At 43.1% G+C, this 18,912-nt stretch overlaps 1 protein-coding gene across 1 annotated transcript; it reads right to left on the reverse strand.

Moving 5' to 3' along the window:
* Positions 1-353: 353 nt before the first annotated feature.
* On the reverse strand, positions 354-14,320 carry LOC132593159 (vomeronasal type-2 receptor 26-like). The gene is made up of 4 exons (XM_060282422.1): positions 14,114-14,320; positions 5,079-5,306; positions 1,939-2,065; positions 354-1,105 (listed from the first exon to the last, which is right to left on the reverse strand). The coding sequence occupies exons 1-4, from the start codon at positions 14,318-14,320 to the stop codon at positions 354-356; spliced, it is 1,314 nt and encodes a 437-aa protein (XP_060138405.1).
* Between the last annotated feature and the right edge of the window lie 4,592 nt (positions 14,321-18,912).

Raw genomic sequence — 18,912 nt, forward strand, 5'->3', positions numbered from 1 at the left:
TATTAAATATTGGAATCCCACTGTTGGCCGATGTGGGCAACCCTAGAATAGATGTACATAGCACCTTGGGTTGGTTGGTTTGAAATATTTGAAATCTCAGGTGACTCTGGAAACAAATGAATCACTTAGAACAATATGGAATATATTGGCTAATAATTTGATCAATTTTCACATGCTAAACTTACTTTTTGGGGAAACCCCATGCTAAGAATTGCAAAAACAGATGGCGATATGGGAAATTTGGATGGAAGCAGGTGCATTGACATTGGACCAACTGATAGATGCTTTCGTCCAACAAATGTCTGCATTTTCCTCAAAAACCAACAATTAAAGAGATCAATGCAGGCTGACTCTTATTTGCTCCTCCGAATCAAGTGGTCTTTGCTGTTCAAGTCGGGCCTCAGAAGGATTATGTACAATTTGGGGAAGAAGATGCAAGCGAGCAAGCCTCCACTGGAGGCCAAGATGCAGAAGATCTCCACAGCCACCATCTGCTTCCCTTTGGTGCTCAGATAAGAGGGGACAAAGGACAGCCAAACGCTGCAGAACACCAACATGCTGAAAGTGATGAACTTGGCTTCGTTGAAACTGTCTGGCAACTTCCTGGCCAGGAAAGCCATGGTGAAGCTGACAATGGCCAGGAATCCCAGGTACCCCAGGACACAATAAAACATGGTGGCAGAGCCTTCGTTGCATTCCACGATGATTTCCTTCGCCAGAGAGTTCATGTCCACATCTGGGAAGGGAGGAGCCGTGCAGAGCCAAAGAGCACAAATACTGGCCTGAAGTGAGCAGCAAGCCAGAAGAACAGAGTTGGCGAGAGATTTCCCCACCCATTTCCTCATCCTGGATCCGGGTTTGGTGGCCATGAACGCCAGAACCACCGTGATGGTTTTGGCCAAGACACAAGACACCGCAATGGAGAAGATGATGCCAAAGGCCGTTTGTCGTAAAGAGCAGCTCACTCGGTGAGGCTGGCCAATGAAGAGCAAGGAGCAGAGGAAGCAGAGCAACAGGGCAAGGAGCAGAGTGTAGGTGAGGTCCCGGTTGTTGGCTTTGACAATGGGAGTGTCCCTGTTCTTAGAGAAGACGCCAAGGACCAAGGCTGTGACCAGAGCAAAGAGCAGAGCTAAGGCAGCTAATGTGAATCCCAAAGGCTCGGTGTAGGAAAGGAAATTTTGTCTCTTGGGAATGCAATCATCTCTGTCGCGGTTTGGAAATTGACCGTCTTGGCATTTGAAACAATAATTCATATCTAGAATTAAAAAAATCAGATTAATGATATATGAGTTGCAACCATCAAAAACAACCTTTTTATTCTGTTATGTTTCATTCTTTGCAATTAAATAGGTTCCTCCATCTCCAATGGTATCTCAAATCTCCTTTGAAAGAAATATTGCTTCTGCCCCCAAAACACAATTCTGGGCCATTAATTAGTTGGAAACAAGTATCAGAGATAAGTGGAAACCCGTAAAGGCAATGTGTATTTTTTCTTCATAAAGCAATCAAATCACCAGGAATTTAGGAAGCAAAGTATTGACGACAGTTAATATGGTGCCATTGAAAGAGCAAACGGTCGTCTCTGCTGAAAAGTGAGAAGCCCACTATTATATCTTGGAGCAGCAGAATTTGAATTTGTGTTTCTGGCTCTCACCCCTAAAACTATAAGGATGGAGGGCTAGGGAAGTCTTCGCAAGCTGTGGCAGGTGGGGAGCAGGCAGAGAACACTGGACATGATCCACACCTATTTCCACAGGTCTACTTTGGAAAGGTTAAGGTTGTGGCTCTAGTTTGCCCAACTCTGTGAATCTGTTTACTTTCTTCCAGATCTGAGTGAGCTGCTGTTCTGTTTAGGAGTGAGTCCTGAACTGTTAATCAGGGGAAACTGTTGAAATAGACTAGAAATTATTTGATAAAAGAGCAGATGATGCCTCCTACCTGTTTGATTTGAAATCATCCCATCTGGACATGAAGCGCAGTCATAGCAACAAAATGGCAGCCCCTCCTTCTTTTTCCGGCTGTAGCCTGGCTGGCACCGATCGTTACACAAACCAAGGGGCAGGACCTGGCCAGAAAGAGGGGAGAAGAGGAAGCTCCCTTTTGCATGGTAAAGAACACAGTTTGAAAATTGGGAGTGAAGCAGCAGGGAAATTGAATGGAAAGAGGACAGCAAAAAACCACCAATTGTGAAATAATGAGAGGTGGCAGAGCAGGCAGAATAGGAAACATATACATTAGGCCCAGAGCAACACTACAAGACAAAAACTCTTCCTTCAGCACAAATGGGTAACTGATCTTCCTTCTGTCTTCTGAGAAATCGGGGTGGCGGTTGGAATCTGCTCAATGGGGTGAGCTCCCAGATCCTGCCAACTTAGCAGTTTGGAGGCATCCCAGTTCACTTTGATAAATAGGTACCGGTCTGTGGCGGGAAGGTAAACAGCGTTTCTGTTCGTTCTAGTTTCCGTTATGGTGGTCTGATGTGCCAAAAGCAGTTTAGTCGTGCTGGCCAAAATGACCCGGAAAGACGTCTGCGGACAAATGCCAGCTCCCTCTGCCTGAAAAGCCAGATGAGCGCTGCACTCCATAGTGACTGGACTCAACCGTCCAGGGGTCCTTGACCTTCCCTTTCCCTTTACTCTGACATTAATGTGACCTGGCTAAGCCTGACAGGAGAACTCCATGCATTACCTGGGCTTAAGAAAGTTATGAATATTGGACCTTATTCTTGTATTTTTAGTCTATATATATATATATATATATATATATATATATATATATATATTCCCACAGGGTGCGCAGATGAGTCTTTCACCGTAACTGCTGAACCATAATGTAACAAATTTGGCCACAACGTCCCATGCCTATCAGGGAGGGATCTGGCATAAAAAAATTATCAAAAAACCACACCACCACACCTAAAATAATGATTAAATGCAAAAAAGTAGCGCACAAATCAGACATCACAAACAGATGCTCTGAAAACTCCAGCAGCATCCAATAGAAAGGCAGATTGCTCTGAAGGGTGGCACCAAATAATGATGTCATCAACCGAGCAACTGAAACCACCAAGGCGGCCATTACCAGACAACCCACAGAGTCAGGCCGGGACCAAGGAATGGAGATACCGGGTGGAGGCTTCGGGTCACATGTAAAGCCCAAGCCAAGGCCTTGCCTCTACTTTAAAAACCTACAAACTAGGGCTCTGCTCTACTTTACAAACTAGGCCTCGGCTCTACTTTACAGCCCAAAGACTAGGGCTCAGCTCTACTTCACAGACTAGGCCTCGCCTCTACAGCCCGAAGACTAGGCCTCGGCTCCACTGAAAGACTAGGCCTCAGCTCTACAGCCCTTTAAATACTATCCCGAATGGAGCCATGGGTGGGGGGTGGGGGGAGGGGCCCAAATAGGACATGGGCTGACATAAGGTGGGGGAAGCCACAGGGTGGGGGGAGGGCAGACAGGATACCTCATGGGTCGCAACAGGATGGGAGTAAACACAGGGATGAGACACAACCACGGCAGGGGGGGGGAGAGGAAAAACACATAGTTCCCCCTTTCCATAGCTGCCAAGTTATCCCCTTTTTACAGGGATTTTCCCTTATGCTGAATAGGCTTCCTCGTGAGAAAAGGGAAAACTTGGGAGCTATGCCCCTTTCCTGGGAAACATTGACCCTGAGTATAGCTGTCAAGTTTTCCCTTTTCTCACGAGGAAGCCTATTCAGCATAAGGGAATTTCCCTTTAAAAAAAGGGAGAACTTGACAGCTATGACCCTGAGTCAGGCACAGCAACCGTCCAACAACCGCCAAAATGGCCATTCTACCCCCAAAGCCCAAACCCAAAGCCTCTCCCGGTGGCTGCATTAATAAACGTCTGGCAGCATTAGGCAGTCGTTCATCATTTCCCCTAACATGCACTTGGGGGAGCGGCGAGGGGTTTTTGCTTTTTTAATTTAGTGGGTGTTGTGTCACATGCGAGGCTCCGGCGGCCATTTCAAGTAAGGGCAGTCATGCCCTTTTAACCTAGGCTTTATATTATGACTGATTGCAAGCCTCTGCGTCTTTAAAAAAACACAACAACCATGCACTTTCTCTCCCCAGTTTAAGTCCTCGGATATTTGCATTGGCCAATTCCCCCCCTCGATTTACAACCCCCTACCTTCCCCTTGCCACTTCCTGGGTTTTTTATGGAACCGAACAGCTTGGGCGCTTCGGAACGCGCCATCTGTTGCTATGGGGTTGTGGGCCTTCGCTATTTGACTGCCCCCCTGGTAGGATTTTTATAGTAGTTCTCCGGGTCCCGGGGCACATCATCACCCCGATCCTTCTCTTTGTCCAAACGGACCTCTCCCCCCTGGCTTTGGGCTTTGCCCAAACACACCTCTCCCCACCTTCCTCAACACCAAATACTCCTCAATTATACCCGCAATAAAAACCATAAAAATAAAAAACGTTACAAACAACACATTAAAAAAAAATACATCCCATCCTACATTCCAAAAAATTACACCAAAAATAAAAAACCAAAAAACAACCACCCACACCAAAATCATACACTACACACCAAAATAAATGACAACCCCAACTAAAGAAATAAAACATCACAAACAGCACAATAAAAAAAACCAAAACCACATCCTACATTCAAAACACCTACTCCAGAATTAGAAAATCCAGATAGCCAACCCCCCCACAAAACACACAACGCCCAAATCATACAATGCCACCAAAATAAATGACAACCCCAAAAATAAAATTAAACAATAATAACTTCTGCTTCTCATGTTCTTATTTCAAATTTTTTAATCTAAATATATAAAAATGTTCACGATGCGTGCACAGGGGCCAATGTATGGAGGTACAGGGGGGAGGGGACAACACTCCCTGGGGACAACAGAGGGAAGGGTATCCTACCGAAACACAGGGATGAGCCGGGGTGGAGGGAGGAGGGGCAAGATATGTGATGGATCGGGACAGGGTGGGGGGAGTCACAGGGATGACCCACAGCAATGCGTGGCCGGGCCACCTAGTATTAATAAAAATGCTCTCTTTAAAAAAAGCCAAGAGTCCACTACTCCCACCTGATTGAATGCTTTGTGCCATGTGATGGCTTCTTCATCCATGCTGAAGTCGACATAGTGCGATTCCTGCAGTTCTGTCTTTCCTACTTTCACTCGCGAGAAGGTTTGGTTGGGGAAAGTAACCCAGTTCAGAACATCAAATCCAGCTGCCAATTCCCCATTCTCATCAAAAGACACAAAGTCCCCAGCGCTGTTGTTGAAGGAGATGCTCCTCAGGAAAGAGGGAAGCTAGACAGGATAAAACAAGGCAAAGTTCAAAAAGTAAAGAAGGGAGAAGCTTTATTGGTTTTAGAAAGGAAAAAGTATCAATCCATATATGTCACACAATGGAAAGGAGTCAAAAATGGTGTGCTCCACCGTTGGAGCAGATATGGATTTCTAGGAAGTCCACGTGGCCTGATATTTAAGCACTTGAGGGTTCAGTTCTGGGGGTCCATGTGCAAAGGCAAGATTGTGCAAAGTCAGGAACCCCTGGAACTGCCCTCCAGAAGGTTACAGGACCTGATAAGCAAGGGGGCACCTTCTTTGCTGTCCTCTGGGACACACCCAGTGTCCTTGTGTCTCCTTCTCCGAGGCTGGCATGGAGCGCACTGCCTTGCTCACCTGGCTTTGGGAGGGAAGCTCCCTCATGCCTCCTTCCCAGAGCCCAGCAAGCAAGGAGGAGGGCTGCACACCCAGGGCCCTCCCTGGACCTTCTGAGAGCCTGGTAAGCGGAGGGGGAAGGGGGTAAATAAATAGAGAGCAGGTGATGGTGAGTTTTCACGGCACTCCATTCTTTATTTTTCCCCACCAACATGAGGTTGCAATCACAATCAATGAACATTCAAATAATTACATTTGGAAATAGCCATATATATTCCTCTTTGGTGCAGAAGGAACTGGTGGCTCTAGAAGATAGTTGTTGTTGGTGGACAGAATGGTTTGGCAGTCAGGGGTAGAAACAAAGCTAAATAATTTCAAATGCATTCTTCATCCTTTGAATTTCTCCTTTCTCTTGCCTGACTTTGCGCATTATCACAAATGAAACTAGTCTAGTTTCAGAACCATTTGCATATGGAATGCATTATGATGCTTGGCCTCTATTCAGTTTTTTGAAGTACTCATATTGCAGGGAAGTTTTTAATGTTGGAGGATTTTCTGTGGTTTTATATAAAAAAAAACCTATTATGGGGTGCTGGGAGACAAGGGCGTACCCACCATGCGGCAAGTTAGGGCAGCTGCCCTACTCTAGAAGCAGGGCTGGTGGGCAGAGGCGGAGCACAGCCCGGCGGAGTGCGAGTTCGCCATTCCCGCCGCACCGCGCCGCACCCTCCCTCCAGCTCCCCGGCGCGCCCTCAGGCAAGGCCAAGCGCGGCGGGGAACCAGGGAGCGCGGCGCGGTGGGCGGGAACGCCGAACTCGCGCTCCGCTGGGCTGGGCTCCGCCTCCGCCCACCAGCCCTGCTGCTAGGGAGGGGCACAGCCCGGCGGAGCGCGAGTTCGCCGTTCCCGCCCGCCGCGCTGCGCCCTCCCTCCAGCTCCCCGTCGCGCCCTCTGGCAAGGCCAAGCGCGGCGGGGAACCAGAGAGCGCGGCGCGGCGGGCGGGAACGCTGAACTCGCGCTCCGCTGGGCTGGGCTCCGCCTCCGCCTACCAGCCCTGCTGCTAGGGAGGGGCACAGCCCGGCGGAGCGCGAGTTCGCCGTTCCCGCCCACTTTGTGGCCCCTCCCCTTCCGTGCCTTGGCCCCTCCCCTTGCCCCCCCCTAGTTTTGATCCTGGGTACGCCCATGCTGGGAGACAAACACTAGTGGTTTGTGCAATGTCAAAGCAAAGGGTGAGATGGTGCCTGAGGAAAGTACTGGAGAGGTTCTTCCAGGACAAAAACCTCCCACCTTTCTAATATTAAGACATCATGAGGCCCAGTTTAACATGCCTCCTTCTTCACCACTCCTGACATATCAGCATCACAAACACATTGACAGCAGAACATGCAGCTCCTTCCACAACATTGTTGAGTTCGACAAAGAGGTGACATTTCTGTGTGAGGACGTGAAAGAGGAGATACTTCCACCTCTGTAACTTGAAGGGGAAGGGCAGGGAATATATTGATTCTGGCTCCAACAAGAAGGCAAGGGGAAATGGGGAAGCACTGAAAAAAACATTTATTTTGTGCGCGAAAGGTAAATGCTGTAAGAGGTGTTTTTATTCTGTGTGTATTCATTCTGTGGACTGTGTGTCATCACCCATTAGATTGTTGTTGTTGTTTAGTCGTTTAGTCGTGTCCGACTCTCCATGGCCCATGGACCAGAGCACGCCAGGCACTCCTGTCTTGCACTGCCTCCCGCAGTTTGGTCAAACTCATGTTCGTAGCTTCGAGAACACTGTCCAACCATCTCGTCCTCTGTCGTCCCCTTCTCCTAGTGCCCTCAATCTTTCCCAACATGAGGGTCATTTCAAAGGAATCTTCTCTTCTCATGAGGTGGCCAAAGTATTGGAGCCTCAGCTTCACGATCTGTCCTTCCAGGGAGCACTCAGGGCTGATTTCCTTAAGAATGGATAGGTTTGATCTTCTTGCAGTCCATGGGACTCTCAAGAGTCTCCTCCAGCACCATAATTCAAAAGCATCAATTCTTCGGCGATCAGCCTTCTTTATGGTCCAGCTCTCACTTCCATACATCACTACTGGGAAAACCATAGCTTTAACTATACGGACCTTTGTAGGCAAGGTGATGTCTCTGCTTTTTAAGATGCTGTCTAGGTTTGTCATTGCTTTTCTCCCAAGAAGCAGGCGTCTTTTAATTTCGTGACTGCTGTCACCATCTGCAGTGATCAAGGAGCCCAAGAAAGTAAAATCTCTCACTGCCTCCATTTCTTCCCCTTCTATTTGCCAGGAGGTGATGGGACCAGTGGCCATGATCTTGGTTTTTTTGATGTTGAGCTTCAGACCATATTTTGCGCTCTCCTCTTTCACCCTCATTAAAAGGTTCTTTAATTCCTCCTCGCTTTCTGCCATCAAGGTTGTGTCATCTGCATATCTGAGGTTGTTGATATTTCTTCCGGCAATCTTAATTCCGGCTTGGGATTCATCTAGTCCAGCCTTTCGCATGATGAATTCTACATATAAGTTAAATAAGCAGGGAGACAATATACAACCTTGTCGTACTCCTTTCCCAATTTTGAACCAATCAGTTGTTCCATATCCAGTTCTAACTGTAGCTTCTTGTCCCACATAGAGATTTCTCAGGAGACAGATGAGGTGATCAGGCACTCCCATTTCTTTAAGAACTTGCCATAGTTTGCTGTGGTCGACACAGTCAAAGGCTTTTGCATAGTCAATGAAGCAGAAGTAGACGTTTTTCTGGAACTCTCTAGCTTTCTCCATAATCCAGCGCATGTTTGCTATTTGGTCTCTGGTTCCTCTGCCCTTTCGAAATCCAGCTTGCACTTCTGGGAGTTCTCGGTCCACATACTGCCTAAGCCTGCCTTGTAGAATTTTAAGCATAACCTTGCTAGCGTGTGAAATGAGCGCAATTGTGCGGTAGTTGGAGCATTCTTTGGCACTGCCCTTCTTTGGAATTGGGATGTAGACTGATCTTCTCCAATCCTCTGGCCATTGCTGAGTTTTCCAAACTTGCTGGCATATTGGGTGTAGCACCTTAACAGCATCATCTTTTAAAATTTTAAATAGTTCAGCTGGAATATCATCACTTCCACTGGCCTTGTTATTAGCAGTGCTTTCTAAGGCCCATTTGACTTCACTCTCCAAGATGTCTGGCTCAAGGTCACCAACCACACTACCTGGGGTGTATGAGACCTCCATATCTTTCTGGTATAATTCCTCTGTGTATTCTTGCCACCTCTTCTTGATGTCTTCTGCTTCTGTTAGGTCCTTACCACTTTTGTCCTTGATTATGGTAATCTTTGTACGAAATGTTCCTTTCATATCTCCAATTTTCTTGAACAGATCTCTGGTTTTCCCCATTCTATTGTTTTCCTCTATTTCTTTGCATTGCTCATTTAAGAAGACCCTCTTGTCTCTCCTTGCTTTCCTGTATCTTTCCCTATCTCCCTTGCATTTTGCTTGCCTCCTCTCCTCCGCTATTTGTAAGGCCTCGTTGGATAGCCATTTTGCTTTCTTGCATTTCCTTTTCCTTGGGATGGTTTTCGTTGCTGCCTCCTGTATAATGTTATGAGCCTCCATCCATAGTTCTTCAGGCACTCTGTTCACCAAATCTAAATCCTTAAACCTGTTCCTCACTTCCACTGTGTATTCATAAGGGATTTGATTCAGATTGTATCTTACTGGCCCAGTGGTTTTTCCTACTTTCTTCAGTTTAAGCTGGAATTAAGCTGGAAGCTGATGATCTGAGTTACAGTCAGCTCCAGGTCTTGTTTTTGCTGACTGTATACAGCTTCTCCATCTTTGGCTGCAGAGAATATAATCAATCTGATTTCGATGCTGTCCATTTGGTGATATCCATGTGTAGAGTCGTCTCTTGTGTTGTTGGAAGAGAGTGTTTGTGATGACCAGCTTGTTCTCTTGACAGAACTCTATTAGCCTTTGCCCTGCTTCATTTTGAACTCCAAGGCCAAACTTGCCAGTTGTTCCTTTTATCTCTTGATTCCCTACTTTAGCATTCCAATCCCCTGTAATGAGAAGAACATCCTTCTTTGGTGTCATTTCTAGAAGTTGTTGTAGGTCTTCATAGAATTGGTCAATTTCACTTTCTTCAGCAGCGGTAGTTGGTGCATAAACTTGGATTACTGTGATGTTAAAAGGTCTGCCTTGGATTCGTATCGAGATCATTCTGTCATTTTTGAGATTGCATCCCATTACAGCTTTTGCCACTCTTTTGTTGACTATGAGGGCCACTCCATTTCTGCTACAGGATTCTTGCCCACAGTAGTAGATATGATAGTCACCCGAACTGAATTCGCCCATTCCCTTCCATTTTAGTTCACTGATGCCCAGGATGTCGATATTTATTCTTGTCATCTCATTTTTGACCACATCCAGCTTACCTCCACTCATGGTTCTTACATTCCAGGTTCCTATGCAATATTTTTCTTTACAGCATCGGACTTTCCTTTCGCTTCCAGGCATATCCGCAACTGAGCGTCCTTTCGGCTTTGGCCCAGCCGCTTCATCAGCTCTGAATCTACTTGTACTTGTCCTCCGCTCTTCCTCAGTAGCATGTTGGACGCCTTCCGACCTGAGGGGCTCATCTTCCAGCGTCATAACTTTTATATGCCTGTTGTCTTTATCCATGGAGTTTTCTTGGCAGGGATACTGGAGTGGCTTGCCAGTTCCTTCTCCAGGTGGATCACGTTTAGTCAAAACTCTCCACTATGACCTGTCCATCTTGGGTGGCCCTGCATGGCATAGCTCATAGCTTCTCTGAGTTATTCAAGCCCCTTCGCCACGACAAGGCATTGATCCATGAAGTTGTTCCATGAAGTTGTTCCATATCCAGTTCTAACTGTAGCTTCTTGTCCCACATAGAGATTTCTCAGGAGACAGATGAGGTGATCAGGCACTCCCATTTCTTTAAGAACTTGCCATAGTTTGCTGTGGTTGACACAGTCAAAGGCTTTTGCATAGTCGATGAAGCAGAAGTAGATGTTTTTATGAAACTCTCTAGTTTTCTCCATAATCCAGTGCATGTTTGCTATTTGGTCCCATGAAAAGATTTATTCCGAATATGAAATCTTACCTGCCAAGGTTGCAGTTTGGGAGGATCGAGCCCACCTCTGCCTGCCATCCTTCTGTGTTTTGGCCTGGATGAGAGAATCTTGTGCAAAGTATATGCAATGGCATAAACCGCATTATAGGTACTGTAGCTTTGACCAGTCATGGTCATTTCAAAAATGGGCCCAGGAAGGCTCTCTAGACTCTCTTTGCCAGTGCATGTGTCTCTGCTTTCATTGGGGTCATTGGAAACAGAAAATAAGCAGTTGAATGCCAGTTCCCAAAAAGCCTGGAGGAACCCATCTCCATTTGGAGAGTTGGGGTTTAGAGTTTGAAGAAATTCTTTAAATCCCTGGACTTTTTCTGTGTGAATTGCAAAAGACAGGGCACCATCGAAGACTTGAATATCGCTAAACCTTTGCAACATTTCTGATGAGAAGGCCCATTGGGCTGTCAAAATCCACACTTTGCCTACAGAATCGTCTGCAATACCTTCATAAAATGAAATAAAATAAACCACCCATTTCACAGCTGCAATGGTCTGAGGTTCTGCATATATAACTAATATATTGACTTGTGAGACTATCTGGATAATGGACGTAATCCGATTGATTTCCGTTGGTTCGAAATTTTCTAACCCTTGGGACAAGCCTCGTAGTTTTTCTTTGAAGGCTGTGCAGATTCCATTATGGGAAAGCATTGGCCCTAAGATTTGCATAAACGTCTCGCCATTCTCATCATCTGATGCAACAAGTCCGACCCACGTCCATTGGAAATGAAGAAGCAGCTTGACAATCCCTGCATATTGATATTTCTCATTGGGCACCGTCCGGAAGAAGGTTTGGAGCTGCAATGCGGTCCTCCTCACTGCAGCTAATGCACAATAAGCAATCTAAGGAAGAAATCAATCGCACAATAATGGGAGAGTTAAAGCAAATGCTTAGGATTCATTCCACATAATTACCTAAAGTAGAACCCATGGGAATTTATTGGAGGTAAAAATAGATTCTTTAGCTTTGTTTATCAGAGGAATTTGAATGCATGTAATAATAATAATAATACCAATATTAGTAATAATAATATTAATAATAATTTATTATTTGTACCCCACCCACTCTGGACATCTCCCAAGAGAATATTAAGAACACGATAAAACATCAAACATTAAAATCTTCCTCAAATGTCATCTAAGCATCAAGTGTTAGGACATAAAACACTGAATCTATTACTCATCAATGACAACATATTGGCCAGGTTTATTGTTTACAATGAAGTATGTAGAAAGGGAAATATTTCTGAAGTGATATTAAATCTATGAGGATGAAATGCTCCAAACTTTGGTTCCCTAATTCCAACAATATTGTCATTTCTTCCCCAAATAACCCTTTTGATTGACTACTTCAGCTTTGCCGTAAGGTACTACATAATGTCAACTAATTTCTTGGAAAACATCAGACATTTGAGGAAAATTCATTTTCTTCTTTTTCTTCATTGGTTGATTATTTTGCAACCCCTCCCCATAGAGTGTTTTGTTTAGCTTGATTGCAACCACTTGGAAAGGTAACAAAATAAAGATTTCACATTTTCTTATAATCTGTGCTGAAATACACCACTAAACTAGTGCAAGCTCTTGGCATTTTCCTACAATTTCTACTACTTTGGAAGGAAAGAAGTAAAGTACAATTAAACTGTGCTTGGATTGTCCGTCCAGAAACTTATTGTACATGGAAATCATGGTTCAATTCATGGCCCCCGAGAACTTCCTGGACTCCAAGTGGTCATCCTTGACCGTTGACTGGGTCAAGGATGGGCTAGTGGGCCAAGGATGGAGCTAGTGGGCAATATATGGACAAGCAACATCCCTTTCGGATGAGACACGGCAAGGGATAGGAGAGAAATTCAGTTGGGTTCACATTTGAATGCAAATTTACCTAACACACAATTCCAGAAACAATTTGTGAACCAAAATGCAACTATCATTTGACATTTCAAATTTTCTGAATTTTGCATTTTCCTTCTCCAACCAAAAATAAATGCTTATACTAAGAGACACTTGTCATAAAAGTGCAATTCTTAGTGAAAATAAAATCCAAAAATATACTACATTGGAGAAATTGCTGGAAAATATGTGGATTCGGCAAAAATGCTAAACCTTTCAGTTTTGAAACATGAGAAAATGAGAGAAATGGACCTTCACTGATTAATTACACAGATTAATTAATGCCTGTATAGATCAAACCAGCTAGTTGGGAAGGTCCATCACAGTCATTCCTTCAACATCCTTGTGGAGTAGAAAAAGGCAAAAAGAAGGAAGAATCCATTTAAGGATGCATGCTGATCTCACCATAACCTAGTGCAGATCTCCAGCAGTAGCTGGTGGGGGGGGAGTAGCATCGTTTCTCTGCCCTCTCGCAACTGGTGTTGTGCAGCTTCCTCGGAGAGGGATTCCTACTGGTGTGTTTGCACTGCACCAACCTCCCTCTCTATCTCTCCCTTTCCCTCCCTCCTTGCAGACAAGCTGCATTGACACCTGTGACAGGAAATCAGGAAAGCACCAAAGCCCTTCCAACCACGACTGCAGAGCTCCCTGCCCCAAATGGAGACCATGAATATCAGTGAGAGAACTCTTTATATTTCCAAGTTTGACTTTTTGCCAAAAAATGGAGCAAGGCTGGACAGTTTTGTATCAGTTATATATTTTTCTTTCTTCATTTGAAAACAATAATGATCTAAGGTAAAAGGAAGTAAGGAGAACCAGAAGATAATTATTGTACCAGAGGCAGGAAAGCTTCACAGCTCACATACTATCTCACTACTGCAATACAGTCTTCATGGAAGGTGGTGTGGAAACTGCAACTAATCCAGAATGCGGCAGCCAAAACCATATAAAACTGGTCCTAAAGTATTGACATTGGCTCCCAGTATGTTTCTGAGCACAATTCCAAGTGTTGGTGCTGACCTTTAAAGCCCTAAATGCCCTCGGTCCAGTTTACCCGAAGGAGCGTCTCCACCCCCATCATTCAGCCCGGACACTGAGGTCCAGCTCCAAGGGCCTTCTGGCACTTCTCTCCCTGCGAGAAGTGAGGTTACAGGGAAGCAGGCAGAGGGCCTTCTCGGTGGTGGTGCCTGCCTTGTGGAACGCCCTCCTATCAGTTTTCAAGGAAATAAACAACCACCTGACTTTTAGAAGGCATCTGAAAGCAGCCCTTTATCAGGAAGTTTTTAATGTTTGATGCTTTGCTGTGGTTTTATAAGTTGGTTGAAGCTACCCGGGGTGGCTGGATCAACCCAGTCAGATGAATGGCATATAGATGATGATATTATTATTATTATTATTATTATTATTATTATTATTATTATTATTATTATACCTGTGGAATCTTGTAGATGCCTAAGATAGTAGTCATGTGAAGGGAGATGTCGGAGTCAAGTGCTCCAATAACAGCCATCATATTTCTTTTCTTGTCACATTTGAAGTTGGGGACAATCCTTCTTGTGCTGGACAGAAGTTTCAGAGTGTTCTGATAAGTCATCTTTGTATTGACGAAGCTATCATAGAGGTGTATCCCAAAGCTCATATTCGGTACGATGTTAGGGTTCTCATTGATTTCTTTCACAGCAAACACCAGGGAGAGGGTATTCTGGTAGTCCTTCAGTGTTGAACTAATAAAAGAGTTGTAGGTGATTTCCTGCCTTATTCCCCAAATAAACAAAAAACCTCCCATGCATTGTGCTTCCTAACACTTGATAATGGAAATCCATGGTCACTATTCAGTCAGCTTTAGGAATATAGCATCTAAATAGCATTCAGTTTTTATGAAAATGATGTTCAGATGGTATTGAACAAGAACTAATGAATGCTGGAAATGTAACGAGAAAGAAGGTACTTTTCACCACATGTGGTGGACCTGTAAAGTGGTAAAGGCTTTCTGGAAAATAATATATAATGAGTTAAAGAAAATGTTAAAAAGTACTTTTGTTAAAAAACCAGAAGCCTTTTTATTAGGTGAAGATAAGAGACTTTTTATGTTTGCAACCACTGCAGCAAGAATTCTTTTAGTCTCAAAATGGAAACAACGAGAAGCACCAATGAAAGAAGAGGGGCAGACAAAAATGATGGAGTTTGCTGAACTGATGAAACTGACAGGGAAAAATCTAGAACCAGCAAGGTCAAATACTCCAAAAAGACTGGAGGAAATACATATTTGAAAGATCACTGTAAGCAATTAACATCACTAGCAGGGTTGTGTGAAAACTTGTACAGTAATGTGAAATTTTCTTCCTTTTTATTTTAACTTTACTTTTAATGTTTTTTTGTATTAGTGGACTTAAAATTGGAAAACATATGAAATGCAATGATATAAAGGTTAAATTTGAAAGCCATGAGGTGGGGGGGGGGGAAGGAAGTCAAATGGTTTGAAACAGCCAGAGAAGTAAAGTTGATAACAATGATGTGATTGTATATTACTAAATGGAAAACCAATAAAAATTATTATAACATAAAGAAATAAAAAGTAATCAATTTAATCAGACATGACTAAAAAAGAGGTAAAATAATGTATGTAAATCCAAAATTAGAGCTGAACCTGTTATTTGAAGAAGATGAAGGCAGAATAATTGTTATAAACGTAACATCCCAAAAAGAAAAAAATTGTTATCATAGGAATCTACACGCCAAATGAAATGAAAGCTGAATTTTACCATAAATTAGAGGAGGAAAAGTTAGATTATATTGTATTGGACGCTAGCAGAGCTAACAGGAAGACAGATGTGTAGCAATGTAAGAAATATAATTGACATTTTAGAATATTTGGATACAAGAACAGATAAGAGGACAGTTTTGATGTGTGTGGATGCAGAAAAAGCCTTTGACAACATATTGTGGAGTTATATGGAAAAAACTATATAAATTATGGGATTTGGAAAACTATTCAGTCAGGGTATAGAGACAATATGCCAGAATCAGAGTGCGAGATTGAGTATAAATAATGAAATAACTGAAGGCTTTAGATTAAGGCAAGGCTGGCTTCTGTCAACACTCTAGTTTATTATGGTGTTAGAAACACTAGCAATCGCAATAAGGAAAGATCAAGAAATAAAAAGAATAGTAGTGGGATGTAAATCTTTTAAAATAAAGGAATTTGCAGACGATCTTATTATAACAGAGAATCTGGTAGAGAGCCTAAAAAAAACTCTGGAAAGAATATATGAATTTGCGAAAGTGGTGGGATTTAAATTAAATATAAATAAAATGAAGCTGTTGGCCAAAAACATGCAAATCCAAGAGGAAGAAGAACTTCAAAAACTTTCAGGATTAACAATAGTAAGTAAGATTAAATATTTAGGAATTTGGATTACAAACCAAAAAGCCAATTTATTTAGTGACAAGTACTCTAAACTACTACTCGTGACAGCAGTCACGAAATTAAAAGACGCCTGCTTCTTGGAAGAAAAGCAATGACAAACCTAGACAACATCTTAAAAAGCAGAGACATCACCTTGCCGACAAAGGTCCGTATAGTTAAAGCTATGGTTTTCCCAGTAGTGATGTATGGAAGTGAGAGCTGGACCATAAAGAAGGCTGATCGCCGAAGAATTGATGCTTTTGAATTATGGTGCTGGAGGAGACTCTTGAGAGTCCCATGGACTGCAAGAAGATCAAACCTATCCATTCTGAAGGAAATCAGCCCTGAGTGCTCACTGGAAGGACAGATCCTGAAGCTGAGGCTCCAATACTTTGGCCACCTCATGAGAAGAGAAGAATCCTTGGAAAAGACCCTGATGTTGGGAAAGATTGAGGGCACTAGGAGAAGGGGACGACAGAGGACGAGATGGTTGGACAGTGTTCTCGAAGCTACCAACATGAGTTTGACCAAACTGCGGGAGGCAGTGCAAGACAGGAGTGCCTGGCGTGCTATGGTCCATGGGGTCACGAAGAGTCGGACATGACTAAAGGACTAAACAACAACAACAACAATAACCCCCAGCAAATTGGCAAGGATGTATAGAACGGGTTCCAACACATGCTGGAGGTGTAAAAAGGCTGAAGGGACAAGGATTCACATGTGGTGGGGTTGTAAGAAAATTTTAAAAATTGGGTTATGATTTACGATGAAATTTTAAAAATGTTCAAACACACTTTTACAAAAGAGCCAGAAGCCTTCCTTCTGGGAACACTGGGTCCAGAAATTTCTAAGGAAAAAAGAAGAATATTCCTATATGCTATGGCAGCAGTCAGAATACTGGTCGCCAGAAGATGGAAGGGAGAATCGATACCATCAAAACAGGAATGGCAGGAGAAATTGTTTGAATACTTAGAACTAGCAAAAATGACAGAGGCAATTAGGAGACAGAAAATGCAAAGGTATAAAAAGAATGGGGAATTTATAAGGAATATTTATCAGGAATATTTAATCATTGTCCACAAGTAAAGACCTGGACTTGCTTTGATTAAACCCTGTAAAATATAAGCTAAAAAAAAAAAAGAATACAGGTTATAGATAAAGAAAATGAGATAATGAGTTTTGAAGCAGTGGTACTAAAAGAAAAATAAAGACAGACCCTCAATGAGTAGGAGGGAAGTCTAAGGGAGAAAAATAAGGAATTATGAATTAAGAAGAAACATAAGTAATATAACTTTCTCTTTGGAATGCAAGGCTTTTTGTATTTTTATGTTTATTTTGGTTTCCAATTTGGGTTTTGTATGTATAATTATTATTGTGCAAGAAAATCAATAAAAAAGTATAAACACTAAAAAGCATTTAATTTTGTGCAAAACATTCACATCTTGCAAAACACACATATAAACATTATTCGCTTATCTCTTATGATTAATAGATCAGACAAACTTAGAGGTATATACCTCAGTTACATACTTCGTTTAGAAAAAAACCCCATTTGCAACACTTCCGTTATCTTTACCCAATATTTTTAAAATATTGTTTAAATGGTACAGCTGGGAATATAATCCAGAATCTATGATATTCCTGTCTCACAGCATCTGTGACTGTCGGATTAAATACTGTTGATTTTGAATGTGGAGATCAAGCTTTGCTGCAAAGTAAAACCATCCATCTTTTGCGTGGAAGGAAACACAGAGGGAGGATGAGGATCAAGCATGAAATCAGGTGAGGAGAAAGCAGAAGAGGCAGAAGACAGAAACCTCCAGGTGAGGAATAAAGCAACACAGAAGAAGATGCCAAGACCACAATAGAAAGAGAAGAAAATGTATTTTTAACCTTCACACTTGGAAAAGAAGTCAAATGTTTTCTGAGCATGCCATGGTTTGTGTGGTGTAAAAAAAAGGTAAATGGTGTAGTTGTGGCCTATGGCAGCATATAGAAGTGTACTCTAGAACAGATAGAGTGATTTCCTTACAAAAGATCATCTGTAAACTTTGTGTTTGGGTGGTCCTTGAAATCTTTTCCTTCAGATGGATAGCCAAAAGTATTAATAATTCCTCCAATGATCAGGTCCCCTCTCTGATAATACTGGTATGGAAACTCGAAAGGATCCGTCATGGTGCATCTCTCAGAGTCTTCCTTGCACTCAGTTGGAGGCATCTGGAGCCACAGGAAGAGAAGGAGCAGCAGCACAAATGCTCCTCTCATCTTGACCAAGAGTTACGCAGAAAGGCAGATCTCTTTCTCCTCCATTGTAAATTGCATGACCAGAACTTTCATTTAATAGCCCTGGATTATTGTGATTAAGGGAAGGTGCCAAAGATCTGACCCATGAAATCCTTTGTGTCCAGAATTTCTCACGGAAGTTCTGAATGACACAGGGTTTATTTAATATAAGCTTTTACACTCTGATGCTGACTGTGACATGGGATTTGGCGAGATGGATGATGAAACCCATCAGTTTGATTTAATTACTGGTTCCGAAGTTATCTCCATAGAGCATTGTGCTCTGTGAGAGAAAATGATAAGAGCAAAATAATCATACATATTTCTTGTTGAGTGGTGACTGGGAATGGCGAGTCACAGGAAAGGAAGCAGCCCACCTGCAAACTGGTAATCTGAAGGGAGCTCCCTCGTTTTTCCAGATCTCTTCCTCAATCACACTTGCCCCACATTCCTCAAGTGTACACGTGTCACCGATGGAGATGTGATTTTTAGGATCTTGGACCTCAGGGGTGTAACAACAGCAGAAGCAGCAAGAACAACAA

Source organism: Zootoca vivipara, chromosome 14 (assembly GCF_963506605.1).
Source record: "Zootoca vivipara chromosome 14, rZooViv1.1, whole genome shotgun sequence".
Taxonomy (NCBI): Eukaryota; Metazoa; Chordata; class Lepidosauria; order Squamata; family Lacertidae; genus Zootoca; species Zootoca vivipara.

Coding starts and splice junctions, on each gene's coding strand:
- LOC132593159 (XM_060282422.1), bottom strand. CDS start 14,320: ATGAGCTTTGGGATACACCTCTATGATAGCTTCGTCAATACAAAGATG. Junction 5,307..14,113: donor GCATCTACAAGATTCCACAG/GTATAATAATAA, acceptor TATCCTGTCTAG/CTTCCCTCTTTCCTGAGGAG. Junction 1,106..1,938: donor GATGATTTCAAATCAAACAG/GTAGGAGGCATC, acceptor CTCTGGTCACAG/CCTTGGTCCTTGGCGTCTTC.